The sequence below is a fragment of the Phytophthora infestans genome, genomic scaffold, assembly GCF_000142945.1.
Source record: "Phytophthora infestans T30-4 supercont1.17 genomic scaffold, whole genome shotgun sequence".
NCBI classification, from domain to species: domain Eukaryota; phylum Oomycota; class Peronosporomycetes; order Peronosporales; family Peronosporaceae; genus Phytophthora; species Phytophthora infestans.
Window position 1 is genome coordinate 2065782 of NW_003303742.1, and position 20124 is coordinate 2085905.

Consider the following 20124-nt stretch of genomic DNA (forward strand, 5'->3'; position numbering starts at 1 on the left):
CAGTCAGCTTCCAAGTACTCCCGGAGAGTCACTGACCGCAGCACTTCGTTGCATTTCTAAATTTGCACTTCTCTGCCATCCTGCCGACACGCGCAATACTGCCATGCTCGCCAATCTCGTCGATACGACTCAGAAAACTCAGCCTTTCTCATCCAAGGCAAATTGCCGCCATCTTCTTCAAGCCCGTGCTGGACGAAGAAGGCGACATTACAGGCTACCATGCCTGCAAGGCCTGTGGCAAACGGCGTAAACACGCTCCTCGGAGCGGCTACACTAACCTAGTGACGCACGTTCGCGCGTCGCACCCAAGGTTCGAGAGCGAGATGCGTGACGCGAGCGCTGCTGCGACTGGAACACTTGTTCCCTGGGTGAGCCAGAAGGCATCGAACCGTTACGCGTGGTTGAAGTGGGTTGTCGAGGGCAATCTGCCGCTCAACTTCTGCGAGTCGAGTTGGACGCGCAAGTAAGTACACAAATTCTATCGGACTATTTATGATTTGAACTAATTTCGTATACGTGCGTTTGAACAGGAATACGAACTTGGCGCCCGTCTCTGTTGGAACTTTGGTGTCTAACATGGAAGACCTCACCAAGGCTGTAGAGCGGTCTATTGGTGAGGAGATGCCCGATGAGTTTGGGCTTATGCTCGATGGCTGGAGCCACGGAACGGAACACTTCCTGGCTGTCTACGCTTGTTACGATGAACCCAACGGGCCATGCTACCCCCTTTTATCAATGGCTCCAATAATGGAGGAACCGGACGATCAGCTGTCCGCGGATGGGCATTTGCTTGCTATTGAGCGTTTTTTACCCTTTTTTGGGAAATCTATTGAGGGGTGTAAGTTCCTCGTTGGGGACAACTGCTCGGTTAACAAGCGCCTTGCCAACATCATGGGCGTCCCGCTAGTCGGATGCGCCAGCCACCGACTTAACCTCGCGGTTCGAGATTACCTGGCTCCGCACGAACCCGCACTAGAGGAGGTTCAGCAGTTAATGCGCAAGCTACGTACCCTCAAGCAAGCCGCAAAGCTGAGGTACCGTGATCTGTATTTTTGTATCCAATTCATTTTTGTTAATGTAATTGTGGAATACTATTTTTTGGTCTGTGATTTTATTTTGGTACAGATTCAAAACGCCGCTGGTACCAAATTATGCGTCAGGACACGCGCTGAGCCTCGACATTCTCGATGCTGAAGCGCTACTTCAGGCTGAGAGAGTTCCTCTCAGCTGACGACGACGAGCTGGCCGACATGTTGCCATCCCGGACGACACACCGCCAGCTAGAGGAGCTCTTGTCCAAGCTTCGATGCGTTGAGTCCGTTTCCAAGATGCTACAGTCCGACGGACTTACTCTGTTGGATGCCAGGGATCTTTTTGATGGTCTGTTGGAGATTCGTCCTTCAATGAGCAAGTACCTTGGTAAGTGTTTTTTATTTGAAATGTTTTGGATTCTTGTATTAATTTTTTTATGTCTAGCTCCAGATGCAGGTATCATTCACGCGCAGGCTTTTGAGGCAGCTGTGGTCAAGGTATTGGCTGGGAAAACGGTTGAGTTGACGGCAATGGAGATAACGGTATTGGAGCCATTCCGTCAGCTCGAAGCGGCAGCAACGAGCGCGTCACCAGCGTCTCCACCGGATGCGGATGGCTTTGCTCGCCAGATTCTAAAGCGCCGCAAGATTTCCGCGGAGCCTGTCAGGTACAAGCTGTTAAGTGCCATCCCTCCGACGTCAAACATCGTGGAGAGGCTCTTCAGCGTGGCTCGAGCGGTCTTGCGTCTCGAGCGTCACCGGATGTCGCCTTTGACCTTAGAAATGATCTTATTTCTGAAGGTCAACGCGAGTTTCTGGAACGTAGCTACTGTGGACTCTTGTTTATCGACGGCTGTGTAGGTCAACTAACACGATTGTAGTAATAATTTACTGCACGTTTCCAAGTATTCCAGTTATTTATTTACCTCAATCTGAAGCATCAATGAAATCTGTATTTTCTAGTAGATTCGCCAGAGCGATTTTATTTTATTTTGGGGATCCCTGATGGTCACTAGAAGCACCTGTTAATAAAACTTAAAGGTAAAAACTAAAGCGTGCTTGACAGATTCTTCAGGAGACACGACATTTTAAAATTTGTGTCGGTTTACATGGATGTCCGTTTAGCTACACCGAATTACTTTAAACCGCCCAGACTAGTGGGTGAGTGAAATTTAATACAAGGGTTTCTAACAGCGATGACGTCATAGCTCGCACCTCATAAACTTCTAGTATATTGAATACCTCAACAAATTTTGTCCTTAAAAAGAGGACGAAATAAGACACAATATCGTCAAATTCCAATTCATTTTGTCGGTTTAAAAACAGAAATATTATGCGCTGTTTTTGACAGCCCTCTTTTTACATGTTCATTTTTTTTGCTGATGGCTTTTCGACATTGGGGCTCGAGTCTTCATGTCTTGAAGAGCTGGGCACGCAGCGACAGCACCTGTGTATACTCAAAGCCCGACAGCAACTCCTTCAACGTGGAAACGGAAGGTGTGACGCATGGCAGGTGAGGGTCCTTGTAGCCGGCCAATACTTTGTCTACACTCTGGTCCTCGTGCGAAGTGGTGCCTACGTAGGCTAAAGTTTTGGTGAGCGAGTCCAGCAGCCAATCTCCACGCGTGGAAATCCACTGAATCGAGAGCCACGGAGACACGTTTGCATATGAAGCTGAGCCACGACGTAAAGAGTGACTGGTGGTCAGCTCAGAAGGCATAAGGGTAGCAGACTTGGTCTGTCGATCGGACATCAGAGTGATGAGGTCGTTTATATACTTGGATAGGTTAGGCCTTCCACGTACGCACTTTGCAGGAGGATCTTCCAGCTCATTGTCTTTATTCTCCAATCTCTCCCAGTAGAAAATAGCCTCCTCCTGACGATAGTTTTTTTCTCCAGATAGATCTGAAGACGCACGTGAGGCTCCGACGGAAACACGTAGCTGGAAGGCTCCGAAGCACCGGTGAGTCACATTCTTAAGGTGTGCAGCATGCACTGCTCCCAGTGTATGGCAACGTTGTACATATATACTTTGGACCACAGAAGGTTTAGCCCGAGCGACGTGCGGAAAGAGCTTCCCCGATACAGCTATTGACAGCTGCTTTTTCTGAGTAAAGCAGGTATCGATGGCACGTCCGAATGTATGCCACATTAGCTTCGGTACAGCAACATCATGCATACTCTTACAACCTGTCCAGCGCCCTTTATTGTTGTTTCTTGCACGAAAACATGCAGGTCGTTAAGTGTGCATCCAGGTGCTTCCGCTGTTTGCTGACCAACGCGCAAATTTCGCTCCTCGACAGCGACGAATCTTTGCAATTATTTTGCTGTCGGACAAGTGAGCAGGAAACCGCTCACGCAAAAGGTTAATCACTTGGGACATATAACGAAGTGCAGCTGCCTTAAGGAGAGTGCACTTGGCTTTGTTTGCCGAAAAATTGAAAAAGCTGTTAGCAAAGAGTAGATGTTTTGACTGGCCAGGCGACAGGAGCGGACATAGTATTAGCAATGCTACCAATATAGTCATCATTCGTATACCCAGGATATAATAATTCAAGAAAGCACTTCATCGCTGCTGCCTTCTGACCCGCCGTCCCTTGCGGGATGTCTAGTCCTCTCGCCGCTCGCTGCATCTTTTCAAAGTGAGAGTCAATAGAACCATTGGTTAAATCAAAAAATTATGTTATGAATAAATTAATACTTACTCTTGGAATTTGTATCGTCATTTCTCCAATAAAACTCACTATTTCCCAAATAATTGAAATGTGTGGCGGTGACCCGGGTCACCGACAAAAAAGGTCATGGGGATTTTTTCACATACCAATAAGGTCGCTCTGGTGCTGCCATTTTTGCTTCGGTAAGCTCATGAGCGACCAGCAACCTGTCCCAGCAGCTCCAGCAGCTCCTGATTACAGCATACCTACAGGCAACCAGACTGAAGCCATCGAGGGGATGATCAGTGACAGTCATGTCGATGAAGACGGTAGAGCGCAGCGTCGAAGAGGAGGTTCCGGGGGCGATGCCTAGTCGCCATAGAGCGGTATCACATAAGTCATCACCTATATATCGTGCTTGCGAGGCACTGGGCGAAAATACTGTCCGTCAACCGCAAGAAACGTACCGATCCTTAAATTCGACGTGGGGAGGGTCTAAGCACAGCCAGGCTAAAGGAATGGTTCTTTGTTTTATTCGCCCAGGTGAAGCAGACGCACAGATACGCGCTGTTTTCGCAGTTGGAGGCTCAATGATACAGAGACTAAAAGGAGTGATTGAAACCGGCATTGATACGCTGCAAACCAAACACGTCACCGCGGTACTACTCCAAAACATTCTTTCAGTGAAGACGATGTTTTCTTTTTATTTTATCTTGTGCAGACTGGGAGCTTGAAGACGGTTTTCCGTGCTCACATCGGCGTCCTAGGCAGTATTTTGTGGGACCAAAGATTACGTAGAAGTTATTATGGGAAATAAATTAGAAAAAAAGCAGAGGGGGCTGAGTGAAGAGTTATTCAGTACTGCAGGTGAGCTCAGGACGTACATCTTCATTACCTTGGTGTGCGACTTTCCCGTACCCAAGAAGATTTATGTGTTCGACTAGAAAAGTGCAGCCCCGATATTTAAATCCATCAAAACTCTTCTTCTTCGAACCAATAGGTAAGTGTGTAGCTTCGTATCTATAAGTAATGTACTTTTTAAAACGATTTTTGAGAGCCGGGTCATTATGGTGACTCGGGTCACCGCCAAATGGTTCAAGTGGGAAACTTCTAGAAACCCCCTTGACTCCTCGTTGATTGGTAGAAAACGAATGCCTATCCTCATTGGATGTACTACTGTAACAGGCTAAGACCACAAATTTTGGGATAAGCCTGCGGTGAGGACAGCAGCTCCCACCGGGATGAACTTAATGGAGTCTCTGATAAAATGTAAGTCATAAAGCCGCATGTCGCCGCTTTACTTTCGGCAGCTAATATGATCGTATCTATGGCAGCAACGGGTTTAAACAACCTGTTACCGGGGAGCGTCATCCCTCAGCATTTTTGTGCGAGCTTAGTTGTTGATGTTGTTTTCTTCTGCCCCGCGTTACCACAACGTCCACCGACATCCAGCACGGCAGGTGTATATACGTGGTACGCTACCAATCCATTTACGCCGTTTGCTGATTAATGGCTGTGTGCAATCGGCGTTTTTCTTTTGGTCGATGATACGCAATAGTGAAATCAAGTCAAAACGATTGAAATTATAGTAGTATTTTAAAACCGCAGCCTTAGAGCCTGCAAGTGCGGCTATAATTCTGACCCGACCTCAAACCAGATTTTGCCTCCTGGCTCCAAGCCGACTAAGTCGTTTTCAACGCACAAGTCTTCTATCCCTTTAAGACGGCCTCCGAGCCCTTCGATTGCAGGCAGCTCTCAGTTTCTGGCGCAAGAGCTCTATTTTTCAGGTGCGGCTATAATTACGACGCGCACTGTACAACGTGCCTCACTACCAATCCAATTACGCCATGTGCTGAATCGTACAATCAGCGGTTTTCTTTTGGTCGCGGATACTCAATAAATTAAATATAAAATTGAACTGATTACGCTAAAAAAAATCGTAATACGTTACTGTACTAATGACAGAGCCAAAAATGAGTATTGCAATTATTTTTAAGTATTGCTAGGGTCAGAACTCCCTTCCGATCCACTACACATGGGTTTAAATACCACACCTGTTACGAAGCCGGTGGCTGTCACTTGTTCCGGCGACGGCACAAGACAGTCCACCAGCGGATATGGGTTTTGTGTAAAGGATAGTTAATGACCTCCTATTAGCTATATTCTACCCAAAATCTATTATACTTAATATTACAGGTTCTCCGGGTCTGGACCTACTCCCCCGGTCTGCACAACGCGAGCATTTTATCTACTCAGCTCCTTGGTCGTCAGGGCTGCTTAATTCCAAGAGAACGGTAACGTCCCAGAGCTCACAGCTAGCAAGCAAATATACGATCATCTCGAAGTTTGCTGGAAGCAAACTAGAGCGTAGAGGGCTCAACACGAACTTGCACTGCGAGAAGAGGCCCTCGCATCGATTGGTTGTGGGAGGGATGAGCCGACGCAGGGCAACGTACCTGGTCTCGGTAGCGCGTCGTGGTCTTTTGCCTGTAGCAATGTTTTCGTAGCAAAGTCTGCCTTCTTGGGAGCCTCAATTGGGAGTGGAGCGAAAGGTCACTGCGAATTTAGTACAAATGTACTTGCGAAATACCAGTACTGTTCAAGTGGTGTTTTTACACACCACTTGTGATTAAAATCACATCTTACGCACACAGCGGTACTTTCATTTTAAAAGTGCTTCATACACACTACATGAGCTATGAAAGAACTTAGGTCTAACTTACTCGGTCACCAACACCAGCTTAAGATCTCGTTCATGTCAGGCCATCTCCTATTTAGTCACGTTGTCCGCCGCTTCGGATGAATCGTCCTCCTCAGTGCCAAAATCTTCCAGAAATTCATCGCCGTTTCTCCTCAGAAGCATCTTTCTGCTCGCACTGCCCCCGTTTCCATTGACAGACGTCGACTCCATGAAGGTATTTTTCGGGTCCGTAGCCTCCTTATTTGTTAGGGCATCGCACCCAACTGCAATTATGGCAAGTGTTAAGAGTGCAAACCATAAAGAGACCATGGCGGTTCTTCTTGGCACCTGGGTGCGAATCTCAAAGTGCTTAAACTGTATCATTTTCGTTTGAGATTCGCTGGCAGTTGTGATTACGGTGACCTTACTCACCAGGTCAGTACGTGATCGTATCCGGGTTATTTTACATGCACGGTCTTGATATGTAAGGAATTCTTCATCGGTATTTTAGTAAAGACGGCAGGTCTTTGCCGTACGCAGTGCCAGATTTCGTTCGTTATCAATGTTGACTGCTACCACCGGACAAGAAGTTGAAGCAAAAAAAAACTCAGACCAAGCGTGCCACACTCGTGTGGAGGCCATCAACAGTGTTACGCTGTGAGTGACTTTGGCATTGTCAGCCGTAAGCAACCAATCTAAGCTAACTAAAGAAGTCCCTTCACCTCGAGGAATATCGGCTGCAGCGCAAACTTAATGCGTAATACTTCGAGAAAGTTTATAATATTACTATATTGTAGCTATTGAAGCATCTCCGAATCCACACGCTAGTAGCGTGACGATACTAGTTTGGCCACGTCCAGTTCTTCACCTCCTTTCAGCACCTCCTCATCGAAGCCCTTACGAGTCACTGACTCAGTCAGTCGGAGTCAACTCACTCGTCCCTCGTCTGTCGACATGTACCTTTGACTGTACCAGTGGTTTCTCCACCACCAAACCTGGGTCCCACTTTTCTGTACCCAAACTCGCAAACTGCGTCATTCCCCAATTCACCAAAGTGGCAACATGACAGACTCGTACGTGGTCGTAGGCTCCTTGCTGGCCATGCTGGCCACCGCCGTGCTGTTCCTGCGGGAGCCTAAGCCTAAGAAGGACAAACTGGCCGAGGAGATGCTGCGTATCGGCCAGCAGATGAAAATGTACAAGGAAGCGGCCGAGCCCGCGCCTTCCGTCCAACAACCCAGCGTCGAGGAGAGTCCCGCCTACCCTGGCGGTCGTGTAGCCATCTTATTCGGCTCTCAAACTGGCACTGCCGAGGGCTTCGCTGAGGTCCTGAAGGCAGAGGGACGTAAAGCTGGCTTCCAGACCCACGCTATCGATCTGGAGGACTACGACGCGGCCTCCAAGCTGAAAGACGAGAAGCTGGTCATCTTCATCATGGCTACATATGGTGAAGGTGATCCGACTGACAATGCCGTGGATTTTATCGATTTTCTTAAGGATAAAGCGGGAAATCTGGAGCCGAAGACGTTCGACAGCGTCCACTTTACTGTCTTTGGCCTCGGTAACACCCAGTACGAGCACTATAACGAGATGGGACGCATGACTGATAGGTTTATGGAAAAGTATGGAGCCGAGAGAGTGTTCCACTATGGAGAGGGCGATGATGACGCCAGTTTGGACGAAGACTTTGACGACTGGAAGGAGCCACTGTGGAGAGCTCTGAGGAAGCAGTTTATCGCGGGAAACAGTGAGGAAGATACCGAAGTGAAGCAGGACGAGCACAAGCTGACGCCTCCTGAGTACGAGTACGAACTGGTGGAAATCCGCAAGAAACAAGTGGAAAATGCACCCAAAGAGGTCAAAATGAAGGCGTCGACCAAGCATTTCTTCACGGCCAACCAGGCGAAAGTTGTGGTGAACCGAGAGCTGCGTCTGTCGACTGCGGGAGGCTCCACGGTGCATGTGGAACTGGATCTTCGAGGCACTGGAGTGACCTACGAGACGGCCGATAACCTTGCCGTCCTGCCTGAGAATGAGACGAGAGTCGTCGAGAGTCTAGCGACTCGTCTGGACTTGGATTTGGACCAATGGGTGGCTCTCAAGCCTGTGGCTGAAGATCTCCACTGCGAGCTCCCGTTCCCGTCTCCAAGCACGATCGAAGACATTCTAACACGTTATCTGGCAATTAACAGCGCTCCACGTAAGGGCCCATTGAAACAACTGGCGTATTTTGCAAAGAACCAAGCGGAACGTGACGAGCTGGTGCGTTTATCGTCGAAAGAAGGCAAAGACGCGTACCAGAAGTGGGTACTGGAAGACGAACGCTCGTTTGTCGACGTGTTAACCCACTTCCGATCAGTTAACTTAACGGTTAAGGATCTGCTTCACATCGTCCCGTTCTTACAGCCACGGTACTACACCATCGCGTCGTCCAGTCTGGTGAACCCGCAGCGTGTCCACGCTACTGTGAGTCTCATTGAGAGTACGAAGAGTGATGGTCGTGTGTTCCGAGGGGTGTGTTCCAACTACTTGGGGCGTTTGCAGCCTCTTGAGAGTCATACAGATGACAAGAAGAAGCGAGACAGTCGTCCAGGTGAACAAGGAGCCAAGAAGCCGCGTGAGTGGCCTACAGCGCGCATCTTCATGCGCGCGTCGACCTTCCGTCTGCCTGCCAGCCCTTTGACGCCTATCATTCTCATCGGCCCGGGCACGGGCATCGCCCCCATGCGTGCGTTCCTGCACGAACGTGCCCAGCAGCAACAAGACGGCGAGACTGTGGGCCAATCCATCATGTATTTCGGCTGTCGACGTCGTGACGAGGACTTTATTTACAAAAATGAGCTCGAGAGTTTCCAGAATTCCGGTGTGCTCAGTGAACTGCACTTGGCGTTCTCGCGGGAGCAGGAGAAGAAGGTTTATGTGCAGCATTTGTTGCTGCAGAACGGACTCAAGACGTGGGAACTTATTCGCGACCATGACGCGTACATCTACGTGTGTGGAGCCACAGGGATGGGCAACGATGTGAACAAGGTGCTGCACGAGATCATCGAGAAGTACGGCGGTCTGTCCTCCGATGAGGCGATGGCTACACTTAAGAAACTCCAGGATGACCACCGCTACATCCAGGAACTGTGGGCATAGAAAAGGACGAACGAACTCCAACCAGGTAAATTCCACGTAGGGTTCTGCTGGATTCGACTGCTAACAGTGCAAGGTTTGGATGTACAAGTGTCGTATTTGTAGTTATTCGTCTTCTTGTATGCTGCTTTGTGTAGGTGTTTTCATGGCTACATTTAAGTGTCGGTTGTGTACTCAATTTCCGTGGATGGACTATGGTCTTCTTCTTTTGAAGAAGGTTCGCGAGACCTTGGCACTTCGTTGTTGCTAAGTCGTTCGTTGATGGATTTCTTGCTGTTGCTGCCACTGCTTTGAGTGCGTGGAGATGCGACTCGCAGAAGTGGCGGCTTCTTCAGTGTCTTTGCCTCTACATGTAGTTGATCGTCCTCCGACTCTGCAATGCGTCCAAGAGCTGTCGATAACTCGGAGGCGTTTGAGTTTCTTCTGTTGGTGGGCAACGGAGTCACCAGCGATCCCGTCGTGGCCGCTACTTTGGCAATCTCCGCTACCCAACTCAGCACTCGCATGGACAATCTCCACTGACGTTCGCTTCTCGGACTGCGAAGAAGTCTCGCCAGTGTGGCTTCCAGTTCTGGCGCAGGTCTCCACACTCGTTCCTTGCGTCTCAAGACATCTTGAAGCAGTTCTTCAAGCAGAACGAACACAAAGTCGCAGCGTTCGTCGTTCAGATCGGTAGCTGTCGAGTCGGTACGGATGGCTTCGCTCCTTTGAGGCAACGGCAAGCACGCTACAAGGACGTCCAGACTCAGTTTCAACCCGTCAAACGAGCTCCCAGTCAGCTCCAAAGCGTAAAGCGCAGGCACGAATACCTTGATAAAGTCGGAGGCTTGGATACCGTCCCGTGTCTGGAGAAACTCCACGATGTCATCACTTGAAGAAGCTGCACTCTGCCACAGGACGACCAGGTCTTCCCGGACTTCCTGCTCTTCATTCGACGGAGCCATCAACGCCGGCAGCAGAGCGAGTGTACAGGTGACGAGATGTTCACGACTCGAAACCCCAAGAAGAGAGCGAGGAACTAGCAGTACAGCCTTCCTCATCATGTCCATCGCTCGAGCTCGACTGGCGACGCTGTCGTCTGCGTATACACAGCGCACAACTTCCATCAAGACGGAGTTGTGCGCACTGTTGCGTGCCCGTTGACCCGGACGTGTACACTGGATCACATCCAGCACCATCGAGTGACTCGTGAACGGGGTGCGACTCCAGATAATGGACAGAAGTTCCAACGCTCCGTCGTGTAGTGAGGAGCTCGAGCCGGACGAGTTGTCTCTCTGTTGCCGACAATGTGTGAGCAGAGCTAGCGAGACCCAGAACACTTGAGGATACAGCGCCAGTCTGGACACTGGCATGGTTCGCAGCAGCATCGCCAGGAGAGCGAGACACTCTCGAGCTAACGACACCGATCGCGACTTCCTTTCGTCTATTCCCACCGTCAACGTTTGTCGTAGTAATGTGAGGACAGAGAGGAGAATGTCGCCTTGGAAGCGAGGAGATAGCTGCGTGTAGGCCACCAAGGCGAAGCGCACACAAACTTCGTGTGGCGAGGACTTTGGTATCGTATCCAAGCTCTCGAATGGCGACGAAGTGTCGGGGGAAATCGACAGAGCGATCTCCTGCACGCACAAGTCGCTCCAGATCTGAGATTCGCTGGTTGACAAGCACGCCGCAAGAGCTCGCAGAGCCTCGAGAAAAGCTTCAAGCTGCGTGTTTTTCGCTTCAGCATTGACAATCAACGTCGACGTTTGAATCAGACGCAAAGCTGCTGCGAGGAGACCTCGAGGAGCTTCTAGAAGAGGCAGCGTGGAGTGCAGAAGAACGTGGCAATGCTGTCGAATACTGCGTGACACCTTCTCGTCGATTGTATCGTTCTCCAGGACTGCAAACAGCGTCGTGAGCGACAAATGCACCAAGTGAACAGCCAACGTTCGCACGTCGCTGAAGGACGTTTGAAGGTGGCAACTGGTGTCGCTAGCCAACGTGACGAGAGCTCCCAACTCGTCCAACGCAGTCGCAGCTTCAGTATCAGCTTCTCTGCGCTTGAGAGGCTGAAGTAGCAGTAAACGCAGCACATCCGACGCTGCGTCTTGCCATCGACAGAGCCACCACATGACGGTCTTTGCAGTCTCCGACGGAAGTTGATTCGTGCGTTGTCGGAACAAAAAGCTGACGATTTCACGGAGATTCGCGTCTTCCCCGGTACTTGCGAACGCCAACGTCAGCCAGATATGATCGAGTTGTTCTCCACAGGAATCGGCCAGGACAGCTGTGAGGTTAAACAGCAACTCGAGCAGCTCTTCTGGTCTGGTGGCGGACGCTTTGGGCTCTTTCAAAGACACTTCAGCGAGCCACGGCAGCACCGCAGCAAGCATCTGTCGCTGCTGCGCGATCTCTTCTCGGTTCTGCAGAGGTTTAGTCGGCATGGAGCGGAGAATTGCGAGACTGACACGCAGACTTAGCACAGAAAACCGAGACGCTAGTAGAGCTGACACACTCACTTGCAGTCGTCCAGCGACGAGGCCGTCAAGACTGGGACTGTAGTAACCTTGCAGTCCCCAGCGAGTGGCTGCAGACTCGTCGTCTTCGCTGTTGAGTTCGGGCTCGCAGACGAGCGCCGCTACCATATCTAGCGCCACTTGACGATGTTGCATCACCTTGTCATCGTGCTGAATACCAACGTGAAGTAACAATACGTGGAGAAGACGTACAGCGAGATACAACTCGTCTTTGTCTTGAGTGTCGTGTCGTTCTTGTAGACGATGAAGAAGAGAACGGAAGTAGCTCATGACGTCACTGGACGCGCCAAGGGCTTGTAGATACTGGCGCGCAACTGGAAGCTCCGCGTGTGCCGCACTAGACGCTTTATCAAGACTTCGCTTGACTATGTGGTTGAAGCGAGCGCTGCCAGGTCGCAGTTCCAGTAGTGCGTGTAAAGCTCGTTGGGCGAAGTGGTGGAGATCGTTGAAATGCTGAAACGCGGCGCTATCCACGCTGAAACTCGCATCCAGCCACGTTACGACACTCTCGCCGTCCCAAGTCCCGTTGCCGTTGGGTGACTGGAGACTGCTGCGTAACAAATCCGCTAATGTGGAGAAGGCGCGATGGCAAAGAACGTACTGAGCTACAAGCCGCGATGCAGCGCATGCGTCACTTGTAGACCCAAGAAGTTGATGCTGGTTATCGACCCATATCCAAGGATAGAGGACGCTCCCATCACGAGCAGAGAAGACATCGCATTGCTGCGTCCAGTGCGAATAGAGATCGCCACGTGCTGTTGGAGACACGAAGCCGCATTGGAGAATCCCTATCAACGATCTGTCAGCGAGGTCCCTGTCGAATGATCCACACCACGTGAGTAAGAGTGCTGCGAGCTTATCGTGCGGTAACTGTAGTACTGGCTGTGACGCAGCGTTGGAATGTAGTAACAAGGACCGTAAACTGGCGACAAAGTCGAGTTGTACCATCAGAAGCACAGGATTCTCGTCCAGTGACGTCGAATTGAAGGACAAGGAAGTTTCACTTGACTCGCTGGTATCAACAGAAGCTGTGGAGTCCTCGAATGTAGCCATCATCTTGGCTAGAAATGCCGACGCAGCACGACGCAGACGCTCGTTCATGGGACTTCCAGACTCGAACTCTTCACTCTCGTTCTGTTCACGTGTCCGTGGCTCCAATAGAAGACGGTAGCATCGACCAATTGCCCACTGCAGAGTGAGTTGTGTCACCCGAGCGTGTTGTAACTCGAGCATCTTTTTCTTCGGGAGCTTCATGGTTCTAACACTGCGTCCACGTATCGTATTCTGCGGTAAATTGTTGTCTGAAGCTTCTTGTTCTCCAGTACTTGGCGCAGTAAACGCTTCCGCTTCAAGTCGTCCTAGTACATCCAACATTGTGGATAGTGCTACCGACCCAGAATGCCCCAAGACGAACACTGCGGCATTGCGTTGTCCGACGTTAGCACTACGCAGATAACACGCCAGTTGACGTACCAGTGTAGCCACCATCGTGGACGGCGCAACACTGGGCGGCTCGGATGAATTCTCCGAAAAAGAAGACGCTTCGGTCTTGCGAGTCTGTGTCTGTAGCATTTGACAGGCCGAGACAGTGGACAGCAAGGCGAGATTCCTCCATCGCGCGAGTTCTCGTTGATTCTGCGGGGAATCCGGCATAAAAGTCACGCATAAAACAGGCTCAAGTTTGGCAACTTTATCCGCTACATCGGCCCAAATGTACGCCGTCACATCCGGCGCTCGTCGTGTTAGCGTTCGGAAGATACGGGCGAGACCCAAAGACCAGCGGAAACTGTGACGCTCGGACGTGTCGAAGATCAAGCGACGAAGCGCCGAGAGCTTGTCTGTAGACGCCTTTACCTGTTTGAAGGTGAAGAACGCCGTCTGGAGCTCTGGATCCAGCTCGTTCAGAAGCGTCCATACACTTGGACGGTCAACTAGGGGGAACTGTATCGAGTCTCTAAGTGCAGACTCCGAACACCGTAACCGCGCGTCATGCGCGACTTGGAGAGTCTCTAACGCTGCCAGTCGCAGCAATTGCTCGGCTTCAATGTTGTCATCTCCACGAGCAAGAAGGTACACGGAGATGGCTTCAACCTGGATCAACGCCTCATATCTGGCTCGAGGGCTTTCCCACCGCGTCACTGCTGCTCGAGATGGCTCCAGTAGTAAACTCAGCAGTCGTAAGATGATAATGGCTCCACCTGCGTCGCTTACTGCCGTCGTGCTGCTCACATGCATCCGCATAATGCAGTCGGTCAATGCTCGAATGACCACCCCAGCACCAGGAGGTAAAGGCTCCGTCGAATGAGGTTTCTGAGGCCCAATCAGTGCCAGAAGCGCCTCATGAGCACGACGACGCACCACTCGTTCGGCATTCACACTGGTACGCACAAGCAGCAGCAACTTCTGCTCGTTACTGAGCGATATATACGCGTACAAAGCCGGCATCAGACTCAACGCCGATGCAAAAGTCGCCACTGCAACTGCATTTGTGGGATTCTTCCAATGCTCTTCGTCGTCACCGTCTTCGTCATCAACTAGCTGCAGTTTCTCCTTGTTCGCTACCGCCACGGGGATCTCTGTAAGCAGTTTATGACCGATCCGTGTACTGCATTCCAACAGGACGCGGCCAACGAGTTCTCCGATCATTTGTTTACTAGCGACCAGGTCGTTGTGGTTCACTTGAAAGGTTACGGTACTATCATCACTTTGAGATAGAGAGAGTAAGTCTGCGAGGGCTTCAAGCCCCACGAGCTTCTGGGGATCTCCGACGCCTACAGATTCCGCTAGTAAACGTCGTAAATGGCTCTGCACAGTGTACGTCATGTTGTACGCGGCCATGGCTCGTGATACATGCACTAAAGCAGGCAACGCGATCGTCTTGAGTGCAGTGAAGCTACTGCTGCCAGTGCCACTCGAATGCTGCGGTTTTAAACGTGGCAACGAGAAGAATCCCCACGCTTGCGTCGTGTTGATGATCTCCATGCAGTCAGCATCTGATGGCGCTCCAGCCGTGATCGCGCCCGAGTCTCGTAGTAAGAAATGGCGATGCATCATGTACGTGAAGCTCAATTCCAGACTGGGCAGTACGTTGTATGACGTCGCTCCGTTAGCACTAGCGTCTTGGTTCAAATGATACTGCAGTCTCAACAACGCGAGCGCATCTTCTCGCCAATATCGCGTGAAAATCTCCCCTGGAGCGAGAGCTAACACGACAGTCCGTAGCGCCCAAGCGGAAGCCTCAAAATGCTGTTGAGACCGCCCTCGACTCTTCTTTTTAGCGCTGTCGGTTAGTCGAAGAGCTGCGGCATGGAGATCGCTGATACAGCGACTCCAATCGCTGCCCGTTGACGTGTAAACCACGCTGAGTTCCAGTCGATTGAGAGAAAAGAGCTCTCTTAGGAGCATCTGGGAGATCAGATGCGCACAGGCACTACGCACGTGAGAGCGATGAGGTTTTAGCAGCAATGGCATCACTAGACGTAGCCATCTCGCAGCGTCCGACATCCTAGATGTTAACGTGAGACTGGGATTAGTCTTGGTTGGAGCCAAACCGAGGCGAATATGGGTCAAGTATTTCAGAAATGGGTGCTGCGTGATGTCTCCCCATGGTTTTGTGGCGTTCCAAAGCGTACTTCGCGTGAAGATCTCATTCTGGAGCTTGATACGAGCCACATCGGGTGCTAAACACGCTGCAAGACCCAAAACGTGGCCCCAAATGAGGCCAGCTTCCGTAATGCAAGTTAAGCAGATGGCTACAGCACTGGGAGCTCCAGGCGCGCTTGGCGTCTTGGGTTTAGCCTTCCGCATCGTTAAATAGGAGAACAAATTCCCAGAGCTTTCCGCTCTTAATCGACGATGAGTCTCTTCGTCTGCTTGCCATGATCGTTGGAAGGATAATAAACAGCGACTCACAACGATATTGATCAATTCGTCCACTGCAGCACGTTCCGTAGAGTTGAAGTCAGCGTTTGTACCCATTTGAGGAGCTAGAAAGGAGATTTTGAGTAGCGTTGCCACCAGCCACGAAGCCACGGGGTCAATTGGCGACTGCTGTTGGGCGTGTTCTGCTGCTCGAGCTGTTTCTGCTGCCGATGGAGGTAACGCTGTGGCAGTTGACGCTGCTGCAGCAGCACTGGAGCTCTCGACAGTTTGTAGCCATGATAGTAAAAGCCTTCCCATGCTCACAACACGCGCAGGTCCTCGACGAGTAGCCATCACAGAGCTTATACATTGTACACGTCTTAAATCTAGCTGGAAATGGGTCATTCCGGATGAAATTGGGTCTTGATCGATAGTAACTTCGTCTTCGAACAAATGGCTACATTCGTCTCCGCTCTTGGTGGCTAAGAAGTTGGCTGCAGTGGTGACATGTGTAGCCATGAACGCGTCCAACGCGCGCTCGAGTTCGCGCAGAGCGGCGTCTCCACTGGAATCTCGACCCGTTCCTCGCTTCATTCCTGTCCGGAAGTTCACCGACTAATTGGGGACGATCTCCGTCTAAAGAGTCGCCTCGAAAAGCGCAGTCGCTTCGTTCAAACGACCTTGAGAACTCATGAGCACACCTCCGTCTCGTCCTGTACCTTCTCGCTCTGGGGATAATGAATCCATCTTGGTGTCTCCGCTGAATCCATTACTACCTACAGGATATCGCAACATCCAGCCATTTCAGAAGGGTAAAGGTTGGCACTCGAACGGTAGAACACCACGACATCGAGTAGCTTCGACTCAAGCTGATGACACAGACATCGATCCAAAAGGACAAGGTGTCGTGTTCCCCCTACTTCCAGGACATGACCACGTTCGAGGATCTCAAGGCCCCGACGTCAGTGTTGTTGAAATGGCTACATCGGACGATCGACAGGAGAATGAAGCCATGACGAAACCAACCGTGGTCTCACCAAGACCACCGAACGCAGCACCTCGACGGCCTTCACGTACAGATATCCGAACAAACTTTGGCAGTTTTCGTAGTCGTGCATTGTCTGGATCTCCTCGCAACAGCTCGCGACCGACGTCACGTGCGACTGATGAAAGCCCCAAGACTCGTACAGAAGAGAGGGCGGTTTCCGGTCCTGATCCAGTAATAATGCAGCAGCTTTGGCAGGAATACGCAGCTCGATCACACGCTGCGAACCGCCAAGTAGACGCAGCAGCGTATCACGAGAAAATGAACCGTCGGTACAGCGAACAACGAGCGCTGAAAGAACGCATTGCGCAGCTAGAACAAGCTCTAGAAGCCTTGAAAAGTGAGCGGAATGAAGCTCAACAGCAAGCTGAAATCGCTAGTAAAAAGCTGGAGCTTGTGGCTACAGAATTAACGGACTCAACAGCTATACAGACGAAGACTTCCGCACTTAAACCTGGAGAGCCAGCGAACTCCGAGGAGAAATCGTATCGAGAGCGCAGTTTTGCACTTGAACGTGCTTTGTTGCAGACCAAGAATGCAGTTCTAACGTTGCAAGAACAGCTTCGTCTACACAGTGCACAAACCGCAGAGCGTACAGCGATATTGGAGGCACAAGTGGCGTTGGAGCGCAGTACTAACTTGGAACTAGCACGACAACTTCGCGAATCATTAACAGACTGTACGCGTGTGTCGGAAGGACTTGTGGAGACTCGTGTGAGTCTGGAACGTGAACAGCAACGCTCGCAGGAGATTATGGAGCAAACACGCTTACAGAACGAACACGTTTTACGGCGTGGACAGGCTGAAAGTCGAATGAAATTGGCGGTGCGTTCGCTCGGACGTGAGGCTCTTAAACAGAAGATGGATACATTGATGCACCGTACAATGCGAGCTGAACAGGACATGCGAGTGGCTCAACTTGAAGCGGAGCGAGTGAGTCGAGAACGTGACGCTATAAGTGAGCAGTTGGAGCAAGTATTAAGTAGCCATGCCATCAAGTATCACTCCTTAGGTGCCAGTGGAGGGGTCCCGGGTATTTTGAAGCGAAGTACACAGCTCACGAAGGGATCAAGGACGATTGGTGACCAATTGCTGCTGGTACAGGTGCTTTACGAGGAATCGGAGCAGCCTGAGGACTCGGAAGATGGCTTCAGTATCCATTTCGTGGCGTACGAATCTCGTTCCGCGCAGGACGACTATCTGACGTTTTATCTGCGAGATATCCAGCGACTTGTACCAACTCACGAGAGCTACTTAGATCGACACTCAGTACGACGTCGTGAACGACTGAAAGCTCTTGCGGAGCTGCTAGTGAGCCATGTTCACGCTGGTTTCAAGAATGGTCACTTGGTTCTAGCCGAGACTTGTGGCTCTGAAGCAGCTATACAGTTCCCAGGAGAACAGGTCACAGCTCTACAAGAGCAACAGAATACACAGCACGTGACAGTCTACAGAGGCACGCGGTATATCTCCGTCGCGGGCGATGAGTTCAACGATGTTGCTCTCTCGGAATTGACTGTGACTGAAGCATTTGCCGCAGCGACGCCACAGATTTGGTGGTTGGAAGTTCGTGCTGTGTTGTTGGGCTACGAAGGACGTGACAACGAGGCTTTGAGTGCTAAGGTGGATCTGCGTCAGCTTTTAACCTTTTGCTCGACATTCGCCAGTTATCGACCCAGTGAACGCCACGATAGCAACCAGGAGGATCCGGAGCTCTTTGCTGTCCACGAGGAGTTACTTGAGCCTCTGTTCAGCAACCTGCAAGTGGTTTCGGATGCTGGTGGAGTAGTGACGCTGGAGGTGATCCGAGTTGATGATGAACAGCGTCCTTCAATGAGTGAACCGCTGAGTCGACAAAGACTATCCGTGGAGATCCAGGATACTGCGCAAGAAGAGGAGTGTGCTGTGGCTCCCGGTATATCCGCTCCCAGCACACTTACGTACCAGAGTGTTGTGAATGTCGGTGATGTGTTCTACTACATTCGGTTGCAGGAGCTCTGGGATGGCGAATTGTTGCTGGACATCACGATGGATGACCCTGATACTCAACAGCATTTCCACTGTGTCCTGCACGAACCACAGCTAGCAAAACTAGTTGAACGGCTGATACGCGACGGAGCACTTAGCGACGAAGATGAAGGAGAAGCAGCCATGCAGGTGAAGTTCGGTCTGGCCTCGGTGCTGCATCGTCCGCTCTGTAAACTTGTGGTGGGCACCGTTCGACCAGTTCTTCCTCACCCGAGCCAGAACAGTAGTAAGGCTTCAACGGAGGCAGGAGATATTGATGTTAGTTCCCTCTTCGGTCACGAACCGGAGGTATGTGAGACCCGCTCGATGTTTATCCAAGCAGCGGTTTGTGCGTCTCTGGGATGGAATTCTGGTCGCGAAGTCCGAGTAATTACAGCATCGAGAGACGTTTTAGCAGATGAGAAAGTAGTACATCGAGTGCTCCAGGATATGTTGACAGTTGAAGGTGCAGCCGCGCAAGTCAAGCGACAACGCGTTGGTGTTCGCTGTCGAGGCGTAACAGGGTTCTCACTTGTCCAGGTCACTTCTGCTAAGCTATCGTATTGTGGAGACGTGACAATTTTTGATGTGTTATCTGTTCATGATGGTCTCAGTCCTCTGCCGTTGGTGCTGGCAGTTAAAAACTCAACAAAGGGAGACGCACTATTGCAGTTAGTGCTTGAAGTCCTTGGAATCGAGGAGGACAGCTTGGAGATTATTAGAAAGGTATTAACGTGCTCCCGGACTGGTGATCGAGAAGACAACGCGGTAGATCAGGATACGCCACCGTAAAGTGCAACAAAATCACTCGTTTTGGCTCAACTTCTTGGCTTCCGGTGGAAGCACTGCGATTGTCTTCGATTCTCTTTTTTCGTGTCGCTGCTCGTGAGCTGCTTGCGTGGCCAGTTTTTGCATGAACGACAAGTGAATACTCGCACAATTGGCAGCGTCCAGACTCAATCCGTGATCATGGGCCCAGCGCTTCCACCAGTTCGCCTGTGCTTCCCAGTAGGTAACTTTAACGTCAGCTCGCTGCAGCGAAGTCCGCATGTCCAGCTACTACAGCTTAGTTCTTTGTTCTTGTCTCGATGGGCACCAAGAATTTGTCTCCTTCAACTTGAAAGTGGCTACATCCCCACAGTCGTACTTACAAATAAAGCGAAGCTAATTATTGTCCAAAATAAGGCCTCAT

At 50.8% G+C, this 20124-nt stretch overlaps 3 protein-coding genes across 3 annotated transcripts; 2 read left to right on the forward strand and 1 right to left on the reverse strand.

Annotated features, from left to right (window-relative positions):
* Window positions 1-7427: 7427 nt before the first annotated feature.
* On the forward strand, window positions 7428-9591 carry PITG_10160 (NADPH-cytochrome P450 reductase, putative; the record flags this gene model as incomplete). The annotated part of the gene is made up of 2 exons (XM_002902641.1): window positions 7428-7561; window positions 7619-9591. 2 exons carry the CDS (start codon window positions 7428-7430, stop codon window positions 9504-9506), a joined length of 2022 nt encoding a protein of 673 aa, XP_002902687.1.
* Window positions 9592-9658: 67 nt separating this feature from the next.
* Window positions 9659-16474, reverse strand: PITG_10161 (uncharacterized protein; the record flags this gene model as incomplete). Its single annotated transcript, XM_002902642.1, has 2 exons — window positions 9659-12982; window positions 13043-16474. The coding sequence occupies 2 exons, from the start codon at window positions 16472-16474 to the stop codon at window positions 9659-9661; spliced, it is 6756 nt and encodes a 2251-aa protein (XP_002902688.1).
* Window positions 16475-16571: 97 nt separating this feature from the next.
* On the forward strand, window positions 16572-19452 carry PITG_10162 (uncharacterized protein; the record flags this gene model as incomplete). The annotated part of the gene is made up of 2 exons (XM_002902643.1): window positions 16572-19241; window positions 19405-19452. 2 exons carry the CDS (start codon window positions 16572-16574, stop codon window positions 19450-19452), a joined length of 2718 nt encoding a protein of 905 aa, XP_002902689.1.
* Window positions 19453-20124: the final 672 nt, after the last annotated feature.